The 12,235-nt window shown below is 42.1% G+C and overlaps 1 protein-coding gene across 7 annotated transcripts in view; it reads left to right on the top strand.

Moving 5' to 3' along the window:
- LOC101358307 (membrane cofactor protein) overlaps positions 1-12,235 on the top strand; it is a 65,454-nt gene that overhangs the window by 16,314 nt on the left and 36,905 nt on the right. For all 7 annotated transcript variants that reach the window (XR_002823918.1, XM_023730290.1, XM_023730288.1 and 4 more), the window contains exons 2-5: positions 2,739-2,924; positions 3,259-3,361; positions 4,932-5,017; positions 5,904-6,101. Coding sequence is in view for 6 of the 7 variants with exons in the window: in XM_023730290.1 (XP_023586058.1) it covers positions 2,739-2,924; positions 3,259-3,361; positions 4,932-5,017; positions 5,904-6,101 (573 nt within the window). In the remaining variant the exon portion in view is untranslated. The remainder of the gene's footprint in view (positions 1-2,738; positions 2,925-3,258; positions 3,362-4,931; positions 5,018-5,903; positions 6,102-12,235) is intronic.

Below are 12,235 nucleotides of genomic sequence, written 5' to 3'. Positions count from 1 at the left end.
CTGTGGTCTCATGGGGGGAGTTCCCTATGATCAGTTGACTGAGGAAGAGAAAACTCGGGCCTAATTTACAAAGATTCTCTGTGATATGCAGGCACTACCAGGAAGGGAACTGCTATAGCACTACAGCCTCTTCCTCGGACTTACCTAAAGGACAGTGGTGAAGCGAAATCCTCTTAGTGGGCAGAATTTCGAGTAGTGCACCGAGTGGTTCATGTGCTTGGAAGGACAAATGGCCAGATGTGTGATTGTATACCAATTCATAGGATGTGGCCAGTGGTTTGTCTGGATGGTCAGGGACTTAGCAGGAACATGATTGGAAAATTGGTGACAAGGAGGTTGGGGGAGGAGGTGTGTGGATAGACCTCTCTGAATGGGCTGAAAACCTAATGCTATTTGTGTCTCATACGAATGCTTACCAAAGTGTGACCTCAGCAGAGGAGGATTTTAATAATCAAGTGGATAGGATGACCCATTCGGTGAATACCATTCATCCTCTTTCCCCAGCCGCTCCAGTTATTGTCGAATAGACTCATGAGCAAAGTGGCCATGGTGGCAGGGATGGAGGTTATGTATGGGGCTCAGCAACATGGACCTGCATTTACCAAGGCCAACTTGTTAGAGACCAGCATCAAGTCCCTGATATGGCCATTACCCAGGGTGATATGCTAACCACCTGGTGGCAGGTTGATCACACTGGACTACTTCCATCATGGAAGGGGCAGCATTTTGTTCTCACAAGAATAGGCACTTTCTCTGGGTATGGATTTCTTTTCCCTGCACACAATGCTTCTGCCAAAACTACCATCTGCGGACTTACAGAATGCTTTATCTACTGTCATGGCATTCCATGTAGCATTGCTTCTGATCAGGGAACTCACTTCACACACACAGTGGGCCCATGCTCATGGAATTCTCCTGCCATGTTCCTCATCATCCTGAAGCAGCTGACTTGATAGAACGGTAGAAAGGCCTTTTGAAGACTTCATTATGGCACCAGCTTTCAGGGCTGGGACAGTATTCTCCAGGAAACTGTGTATGTTCTAAACCAGTGTCTAATAAATGGTGCTGTTTCTCCCGTAGCCAGGATTCACAAATCCAGGAATCAAGGGTAGAGATGGGAATGGCACCACTCACTATTACCCCTAGTGATCTACTTTCAAAGTATTTGCCACCTGCGTGCTCTGCTGGTTTAAAGGTCTTAGTTCCAAAGAGAGAAATGCTTCCACTAGAAGACACAACAATAATTCCACTGAATTGGAAGTTAAGAATGCCACCCAGCCATTTTGGGCTGCTCATACCTGTGAATCAACAGGCAAAGAAGGAAATTACTGTACCGACTGGTGTGATTTATCCTGATCACCAGGCAGAAATCGAACTGTTATTACACAATGAAGGTTAAGAAAGAATATAGATGGAATACAGGAGATCCCTTAGGGCATCTCTTAGTACTGCCATGCCCTGTGATTACAATCAATGGAAAACTACAAAAACCTAATTCAGGCAGGACTGCTAATGTCCCAGACCCTTCAGGAATGAAGGTTTGGGTCACCCCCCCAAGCAAAGAACCACAACCGAGGTGCTTGCTGAGGACAAAGGGAATATGGGATGGATAGTAGCCCTGGTGGTGCAATGGTTAAGTGCTTGGCCGCTAATCGAAAGGTCAGTGGTTCAAACCCACCAGCCTATCCATGGGAGAAAAGACATGGCTATCTGCTCTCTTAAAGATTTCAGCCTAGGAAACCCCATGGGGCAGTTCTACTCTGTCCTATAGCGTCGCTATGAGTTGGAGTCAGCTAGACAACACACAACATGACCCCATGAGCAGCTGCAGAAATGAGGACTGAAATTATTATGAGCATTTTTTTTTAAATAAATGTATGTGTGTGTACATCCTCTTTGGGGGAAAGGTTAGTGTGTTTTGGGTTGTACACAGTACAGTTATATTAGGCAGAAGTATCCCTTTGTTATTGTCTTTTTTTTTTTGGAGATGGAGTATAGTTCAAGGAGATATGTGTGGGTGCCAAGTTTACAAGGGATGGACTCTGATGATTAATTTTACATGTCAGCTTGGCTAGGCCGTAATGTCCAGTTGTTTAGTCAAACACTAGTGTAGATGTTTCTATGAAGGGATTTACAGTTGGCCTTAAGTAAAGCAGATTACCCTTGATAACGTGGGTGGGCCACATCCAATCAGTTGAAGGCCTTAAGAGCAAAATCTGCGGTTTCCCAAGGAAGACAGATTCTGCCTCAAAACTATAAATAGACATCCTACCAGAATTTCCAACTTGTCATCTGACCAGTAGATTTCAAACAGACTGCTGGAGTTTCCAGCCTGTGACCTGACCCATGGATTTTGGACTTGCCAACCCCCACAATGCCATAAGCCAATTCCTTAAAGTAAATCTCTCTCTCTCATTGGTTCTGTCTCTAGGGAGAACCCCCAGACAAAGGTGGGAAAGAATGCATACCTTTGTATATTTTTAAGACCAAAAACAATGATGCTGTCTCTCAAATTTACTGTCAAATGAAAATTCACTTTATCAAAAAGCTAATAGGATATTGTTTAAAGCAAGCAAGGTACATGCTGCCACCACTGCCAACACTTGGGTAAAAGCACTGAACAGTCTTGCCAAGGACCTTTCCATTTATTCTCTACTACCTGCTGTCAAACCACAGGCCCTGGCTGGTGTCATTCATGTCACTGCTTCATTTTTGTGTTCTCATTCCCTTTTCCCTAGATGCTTGTGCTCCTCCACCAAGATATGAAACTATGAGGCTCATGGATCCCATTAAAGACAGTTATGCTCCTGGGGAGTCAGTCAAATATCAGTGTCGCTTAGGATACATGGTAAAGCCTTCCTTTGCCAGGACTGCTGTTTGTCAGGCTGATAACTCATGGACACCTCTCTCAGAAGCTTGTACAAGTAAGTAAACAAAGCTCTTTTTGTTTGTTTCGCTTACTGTAGAGACTTTGTCACATTTTAGGGTGCATGCTCTACTATTGCAATGATGATTTTCTTGAGAAACTAGGTTTTAGAAAGCAGTGTATTTTTTCAGGCTTTGAGAAATCTCCAGGGAATCTTTTTCTTGGCAACTGGTTGCCTGGGAAAATGTGAGTCTTAAGTTTGCCATTGTAGTAGCTAAATCAAGAAAATAACATTCCCATTAATTCAAAAGAACAATGTAGAATTTTGATTTTTTATTCATATATGTTTGGAAACTGGTATAAAAACCAATTTTCAAATTATTTTCTTTTAGAAAAACGGTGTAGCAATCTAGGAGACCCAGGAAATGGCCGTGTAATATTCACAAATGAAACCTTGGAGTTTGGCTCACAGATTGACTTTGTTTGTGACGAGGGGTAAGTAAGTTGCTCCTTAGAGGAAATGAGGCAAATGTTACTAATTCCATTTTTGTTTTACTTTTCTTCTTAGGCATTCATGTAAACTTGATTCATTTTGCTGTCTGTGTGAAAAATTGTACTTGTACCGAAACAACTCTTGGCATTTTCATGAAGACTGGGAAGATGTGTAATAAATAGAAAGAAATTTGAATTGAAGGAAAGCAAAATTATATAATACTGTTTTATCAAATAATAAGCCTATTGTAAACATTAAAAGTGTAGTAATCATTGGTTACTTTATGCTTGATAGCCAAGTGTACCCTATTTAAAGATGTCAACTCTCAGAGCTGAAGTAGGGCTTATAGAAGTAGGAGGTGGAATTGCCAACCAAAGATATTCTTATATCCAGAATATAACTCTATATATTCTGTAGTCAGTGTTACTAGACCAGAATTGACCTGGTTATCCTTGACCCTCATGTTGATCGAGATCTGTCAGTTGGAAAACCTTATCTTTGAGATTGCTGTAAAGGAGTGAAGCTTCTCAAAGAGAAGCACTAAGCACTCAATAATAGACTTTGTTCTATAGGACTCTTTTAATAGTATATTTTGGGGATATTGTGCATTTATGAAAAATGTGCACTGAGAGAGTAAATGTACTCTACCATAATATAGAAAAAATGAGTGAGCCTTGGAGGAAAAGTCAGCTGTGACTATGTGCTGTTTTTTTAACTTGATGAAATAAGAATATTGGAGCATCCAGTCAATAGTTACAGAGAGCGAGCCTACTAGACACTTGGAGCAATATTAAAAGTTTAAGACATAGAACCTTCTCAAGGAAGTTGTAACCTTATTGAGAAATACGATATATACGGAGAGTTATCAAAGCAAAATAGTCAATGAGAAGTGCCCAGTAAATAGAATTATTTATGATAATTAGACTGAGAGTCCAGAAGGAGGAGAGATTACCATGAATTTAAATCATCGGGGAAGATTTCATAGAGTAGAGGTATTCCTGAGCTATGTCTAGAAAGATACTGTGATCTGAAGAGTATCAATAAGAGCTAATACCTACATAGCACTTACGTGCCAGATGCTAACTCATTTGATCCTGAGAGCAGTCCTGTGAGGCATGTATTATTAGCCCCTTTTTATAGATGAGGAAACTGAGGAAGAGAAATATTAAGTCACTTGCCCAAGCTCAAATAACTAGTAAGTTGTGGAAGTGAGACTCAGATCCACGCAGTCCAGCTCTAGAGACTGATCTTATTGAGATGCATGTTCTCGTTGAGTAGAATGGCATGAGCAGAAGCACAGAAATGAATGTGTAATGTGACTGCAGGAGGCAGCAAATAAGCCAGACAGATTTATGTGGACACTTTTGCCCCTGGCTAGTATGTATTCAAATGAAGATACTGTTTATTAGATTAAACTGTAGATTAGTTAGCACTTTTACTATATGTCATTTATGAAATCTTTCCCTAAAACTACTGCAGTGTAGAAAAACAACCATATAAAAATTCCCTGCATTATTATGTGCATCTTGTTAACTGCTAAAGAAAACAGTAACCTTTTCTTTTCTCACTTAGTCATTACCTCATTGGTAAAAAAACTTTATATTGTGAGATTGCTGAAGGTTCAGTTAGATGGAGCGGTGATCCTCCGATATGTGAAAGTAAGTAAATTCTGTTTTTAAAAGTTTAGATTAACAGTTCTCAAGCTTTTCGGCCTCGTGACCCCTTTACACTTTTAAATTGAGGAGGACCCCACAGGGCTTTTCTTTGTATCTATTGATATTTATCATACTGGAATTAAAACTGAGACTTTTTAAAATATTAATTTATTCGTTTTTTAAGAATAGTAAACTTGGTACATGTTAACATATTTAGTATATTTTTATGAAAAATAAAAATTTTCCAAAACAAGAATAATAGAATAGTGGCATTGTTTTACAATTTTGCAAATCTCTTCAGTATTTGGCTTAAAGGAAGACATCTGGATTCTTGTATTTACTTCTGCATTCAGTCTATTGCAATATTCACACAGTTAGGAGCCTCTGGAAACTTTTACTGTGCACTCATGAGAATAAGAGTGAAACGATACAGTGATTTCTTAGTATTACTGTGAAACACAGAGGTAGAGGATGGATATATTTATAAATTGTAAAGCATTTCTCAACTGGAGTTCAGTTTTATTTTTACTCAGAAGCTCAAGTTTTCCTTAAGTTATCAAAATCTCTTATGATTACTAGCATGGCCTTGCAGGTAAATATAGGTATTTCATACCTTAAGAAAATGTTGTATTCTTAAAGCTTATTTCTAAGGTATGGCTTTGAATTTGGGATAATGCATTTTTACATAGAAACCTTCTTCCAAGTGGTTTTTGGATTCATAACTAGCTTGTAGAAATCATGTTGATGAATTTATTGAAGGCAGTTCATAAAACTTAACTAATGAAGTCTTAATCTTGTGCCTTTCATTTCCCATTTCGTATATGTGTGTGTGTAGATAAGTGTGTGTATATATATATATGAATGATTTTCTCTTTTTTCCCTTTTTAAGGGGTTTTGTGTGCACCACCTCCAAACATAGAAAATGGACAGTACAGCAATATGGGAAAGGAAGTCTTTGCATATAGTGACGTAGTACATTATAGTTGTAATCGTCAAAGTGGATCAGATCAATATTCACTTGTTGGACAAGAAAGCCTTGTTTGTTCTGCCAATGGAGAATGGAGTAGCGAGCCTCCTAAGTGTAAAGGTAACAATCTTTGAATGTATATCCTTCTTCATTTGTAAATACTGTGAAAACATTTTGTAAATAATTTTACTGACATAAGAAAAAACAGTCAAATTATGTGCCTTTTCTTCCTGTAAAATTAGTTTCTAATTTAATTTAATATAGGTCAAGTAGAGTTGATAATAGTTCTAGTTGAAGGAAACCCCCACCCCCAATATTCTTGGCATTTGAGTTTATACATTGTGAACTACAGTGTATATGCATGTGTTAGGACTTTTTTTGCTTGAGAGAAACAAAAAGTCTAACACATACTGGCTTAAAAATAAGGTTTTATCTTGTATTACAAGATGTCTGTGAGTTCTGGCAACAGGTAATGGTTGTAGTACCTTGTAACAGAGTAACCCCCTCACTAATAACAGTGATAAACTCTGGACAAAATATATTTAAAAAAAAAAAAATGTTTAAGGCACTGGACACTGGAGAGTGATCAACAGCATGGAGACACTGGAGAATATTTGACCCTTGAAAGAAGACAACCACTGAACAACAGCAAAATATACACTCCAAGATAGGCCATATTATAGGCCATAATACAGTTTTCAGCAAATTTCAGAAATCTAAGCAACTGGGTAGCTCCCTTCTTCTTCTCCCTCTACCCCTAAATTTTCTGTTTTCATGTAAATGACAAACAAATGACTTGACTCCCCCTCTTAAAAAAAACCTGCAGTCGTTCAGAGTACATACTCTGGGCTACTGGCCAAAATGGTAGACTAGTCATACGCAACACAATGTCCTTCTGCAGCAAAGACCTGAAAAACCAAGTAAAATAGATATAGACGTCAGTCCGGGAACCCTGAGCATCAAATGAAGGAATAAAGAACTAGATCGGATACCAACTGGAAGAAGAAACTAACTGAAAACAGTGAACAAGAAAAGACTGGCCCAGCGTGACGGGGCCATGTTGAGACAAAGACAGCAGTGATCCCAGGTGAGGAGCATAGGAGGCACCTTCATGCAATTCCCATCAGGACACAGAGAAACTGAGAAGACACACCCAAATTGAAACAAGGTGAAAAACAGCACAAGCCCCTCATCCTTGCAGCCCAGTCTGCTGCGGACCACAGTACAAGTCTCCCCACTTCTGTTTTCTTTTTCTTCCCCCATCCCAACTCAGCCACCTGCCCCACCTCACCTGCCTGGCTGAGGGACTCAGTGCTGGCAGGCACTTCTAGCTCCTTTGGCCCCATGCCACCACCTGCCCGAGAGACCTGAGCATTGGCAAACAGTTCCAGCTCAACTTCAGCGTGGCTTCACCCTCGCGCCACCTTTCCCATTCTCCTGACTGCTGAGTGCCCAACCCACCCTTTCTGCCCACTGACCCCGCTGAGCTCAGAAAGGACAAGTCGGCTCAGCTTGGCCACCCATCCTGTCTTTCCCATCGCCCAACCACGCCAAGTGCCAGCAGGACATTCCAGCATAGGCCCCACTACCCACCTTGCCCTTTCTCCCCCACTCCAGCAGACAGCTCCGGCATGACTTCGACCCCTGCTCTACCTTTCCCACCTGCCTGTTGGTGTGCATAAGATATCCTGTACATCGCCCAGCCCCTGCCCACTATGCGAGTGCCAGCTACCATGAGTCCTCATGTTCGCACTCCTGCCACCCACCTCCCTCTATTCCTCGACCTGGCAAGCAGAGGCACCCGCGAGCTCCTACACCTAACCACCAGTGCCAGGGCTGTGGTCCAGCGACGCCTACTACTTCCTCCAACCACCTGCACTGGGAGCCTGAGGACGGGTAGCACATCCTCCCCAGCAGCACGCTGTAGTGGACAGGGGCATGCCCTCCAACCGGGCACATATGGGCTGGTGACATCTCCCCTACCTTGCCCTCCACATTGCCCCCTCTATAACTGGAGGCTTGTGCCCTCCCTGACCACCCCCACCCAGCCCATCCTGCCAGGGATGGTCAATGAGAGTTTCTTTACTACTCACCCAGTGACTGACGACCTGGACACCCTCAACTAGAACACCCAGCAACCAACAGAGTGCGCACACAATACCCAACCCAGTGGCCAGTGAGAACGCTTCTTGCACCCACGTCCAGCTGACCAGCTGGAGAGATACATCATCTCACCAGAAACACCAGCTATATCCTCAGTTGCCCAAGACCAGCAAGCAGAGAACCATGCTCTCACACCCAGTTACTGCCCCACCCACCTGGAGATGGGAGGTGAGAGCACCAGTGTGACCAGACTAGTGACTAGCGTATCACACACGCTCTGCCTGCTCAGACATATCAAAACAAAGAGTCAGGATGCAGCAGACAAACAGTAAATCAATACATATAATAACACCTTTATGCCTCGAAAACAAGACAATATCAAATCACATACAGAAACAGGTCAGGATTGCTCCAGCAAGTGACAAAATAAAGCTCATATAACCTCCTGGAGGAAGAAATCGCAGTGTAACTACCTGAAAAGGCATTCAAAATACTTTTTAATTTTCAGTGGTTCTCCAAGAGATAAAGGAAAACCAGATAAAACCAGGGAAAACACAGACAAAGCAATAGAACAACTGAGGAAAACAATGCAAGAACAAAATGACAAAATAAATAGACAACTAGAAATCATACAAAAACAACAACTAGAAATCCAAAAGTTTAACAATATATTTTCAGAAATGGACAATTTAATAGAAGGATATAGGAATAGAATTGAATTACTGGAAGACAGACTTAGCAAAATTAAGGACAAATCTATTGACACCAGTTTGTTTGAGGAAAAATCAGAAAAAAGAATGAAGAAAGCCTAAGAATTATGTGGGACACTATCAAAAGGAAAAATTTGCACATGATCGCAGTATCAGAACAGGAGGAGGCAGTGGAAAACACAGAATTGTTGAATATTTGCTGAAAGAAAACTTTCCTTTTATGATGAAAGATGAGAAGAAACCCATCCAAGAAGCTGAGTGAACCGTTTACAGGATAGACCACAAAAGAAACGACAACATATCATAATCTAATTTGCCAAAATCAAAGACAAAGAAAGAATCCTGGGAGCAGCTCAGGAGACACGAAATGTCATGTACAAAGGGGAAATGATAAGACTGAGCTCTGATTACTCGACAGAAACCGTGGAGGCCAGAAGGCAATGGGATGACATATATAAAACCTTGAAAGAAAAAACTGACAACCAAGAATTACATATCCAGCAAAACTGTCTCTCAAATATGGTGGTGAAATTAGGTCATTTCCAGATAAACAAAAATTAAGGGAATTTGTAAAAACCAGACCAGACTTATAAGAAATGTTAAAAGGTGTCCTTCAGATAAAGAATTAGCAGTATTAGACAACAAACTGAGATCAGGACACAGGTCAGCATCATCCAGACACCAACCCAGATAAAGAATTCCCAAAAATAGAACAAAGCTAAAAGACTGAAAACAGGCAAGCAGAGATATTAATCTATAAATTACAACATCAAAACAAAAAGGGTAAATAAATGGTGAAGTTACAGAACTTTCATATGGAGAGAAAGTCAAGGCAATACCAAGAAATAAATTGGAAGGTAGCCACTAAGAGAGTTAACAAACCCACTCATCAGAATAAAAAAGGAGGTGGAGCCAACATGGCGCCCTAGACAGATGCATCATGGCATCCCTCTGCAGCAGAGACCTGAAAAACTAAGTAAAACAGATAACAAAATGTCAATCCTGGAACCCTAACCATCACATAAAAGGATAAAAAAAATACATTAAACACCAAATGGAAGAAGAAACTGAAGGAAAAAAGAGAATGAGGAGAGATACAGAGTGGAGGTCCCCTGCCAACTAACATGGCACTGCGTTGCCATCTTGGAGCACAGCCATCAGTGACCCTGGACAGGGAGTACAGGAAGCCAGCTTCATGGAGTTCCTAGCAGGAGAAAGAACACCCAGTAACCAGAGAAACATGCTTTCCAAACCCTCACCCTTCTGTCCTGTACACCACCTTCACCCCCTCAACAGGCCATACCGAGCCACCTTGGCTAGAGAGCTACCAGCCTGCCACCAGCCAGGTTTCACCCCGCTCCACCCACAGGCTCCTGCTATACCATTTTTTTTCTTTTTCTTTTTTTCCTCCTTTCTCCTTTTTATTTATACCTCCCACCTAGCCCTGTACCGCACCTCTACCCCTTCCCGCCAAGCTACGCCACACTTCCTTAGCTAGAAAGACACCGAACTGCCACCAGCTCGGATCCGCTCCACCCCCACCTGACAGCTCCCACAGCGCTGTTTTTTTTCTTTTTTTCCCCTTTTTACCATCTCTTTCTCCCTCCCACCTAGCCCTGTACACCACCTCTACCCCTTTCCGCTGCCCCTCACCCCACCACCACAGGTAGAGACCTACAGGCCCACCACCACTCTAGTTCCCACCCACCCCCACCCCACAGCCCTCACTGCACCATCTTTTTATTTTATTGTGTTTATTTTTCTTTCCCTCTCACCTAGCACATAAGCCACCTCCACTCATTCCCCCTGGGACATGCCACACGACTGTGGCTAAAGAGCCACCGTCCGACTGCTTTCTACCTCCTGCCTAGCCCCATACGCCACCTCTTCCCTTCCTATCAGCCCCCAGGTCCACCCTGCTTCCATCTGCCAGGTACCCCCCTTTTTTTCTTTCTTTTTCCTTCTTTCTCCCACAGAGTCCTATACCCCATGAACCCTTCCCACTGGCTGTCTCTGTGCCGCTGCAGCTAGAGTGTCCCTGGCTCAGGCCTGCGGCTGCACTGGGCCTACATCGCCCCTTCCCTCCTACCCCTCAACCAGCTGCTGAACTGAGGAAAGTGAGCCTGTACCACTCCCCGTCTGACAACCCTGCCTATCTGGCAAGGGGCTGTAAACACTCCCACACCACTGGACAAACATCAGGAGGGAGACAGTGCCCGTCCAGTGCACACTCAGGCACCTTGCCAAACCAGTGAACAGACAAGCGGGCTCAACCTGTCTGCTGCTGCCTTGTCCACCTGGAAAAGGTGGTAAGAGCTATTGTGCCCGCAGACAAGCAAGCAGTAAAGTCAGTATAACTTTCATACCAAAACCAGGCAGACTCCACAAAAACAGAAAATTACAGACCAGTATCCCTCATGAATATAGACAAAAAAATTCTCAACAAAATTCTAGCCAATAGAATTCAACGACATATCAAAAAATAAGACATCATGACCAAGTAGGATTCATACCAGGTATGCATGGTTCTTCACTGCAAATACCTTTTTTCAACAACATAAATGGCAGCTATACTCCTGGACCTCACCAGATGGAATACAGAGGAATCAAATTTACTATATCTGTGGAAGGAGGTGATGGAAAAGTTCAATATCATCAATTAGAACACGGTCAAGGGCCAACTGTGGAACAGACCATCAATTGCTCGTAAGTAAGTTTAAGTTGAAGCTGAAGAAAGTTAGAACAAGTCCACAAGAGCCAACGTAAGACTATGAGTATATCCCACCTGAATTTAGAGGCCATATCGAGAATAGATTTGACGAATTGAACACTAATGACCGAAGACCAGGTGAGAGTTGTGGAATGACATCAAGGACTTCATATGTGAAGAAAGCAAGAGGTCATTAAAAAGACAGGAAAAAAGAAAAGACCAAAATGGATGTCAGAAGATACTCTGAAACTTGCTGTTGAATGTTGAGTAGTTAAAGCAAACTGAAGAAATGATGAAGTAAAAGCTGAACAGAAGATTTCAAAGGGTGGCTTGAGAAGACAAAGTAAAGTATTATAATGACATGTGCAAAGACCTGGATTTAGGAAGGCAGCAGGAAAGAACATGCTCGGCATTTCTCAAGCTGAAATAACTGAAGAAGAAATTTAAGCCTCAAGTTAGAATACGGAAGGATTCTACAGGGAAAATATTAAAAACGCAGGAAGCATCAAAAGCAGATGGAAGGAATACATGGTGTCGTGGATTGAATTATGTCCCACCAAAAAAGTGTGTATCAATATGGCTGGGCCATGATTCCTGCTATTGTGTGATTTTCCTATATGTTGTAAATCCTGCCTTTGTGATGTTAATGAGGGAGGATGGGTGGCAGTTGTGTTAGTAAGGCAGGACTCAATCTACAAGATTGGATTGTGTCCTGAGGCAATCTCTTGAGA

Source organism: Trichechus manatus, unplaced genomic scaffold (assembly GCF_000243295.1).
Source record: "Trichechus manatus latirostris isolate Lorelei unplaced genomic scaffold, TriManLat1.0 scaffold00035, whole genome shotgun sequence".
Classification (NCBI taxonomy): domain Eukaryota; kingdom Metazoa; phylum Chordata; class Mammalia; order Sirenia; family Trichechidae; genus Trichechus; species Trichechus manatus.
Note: the sequence above shows the minus strand (reverse complement) of the source record. Positions and strands in the feature narration are given on the sequence as shown.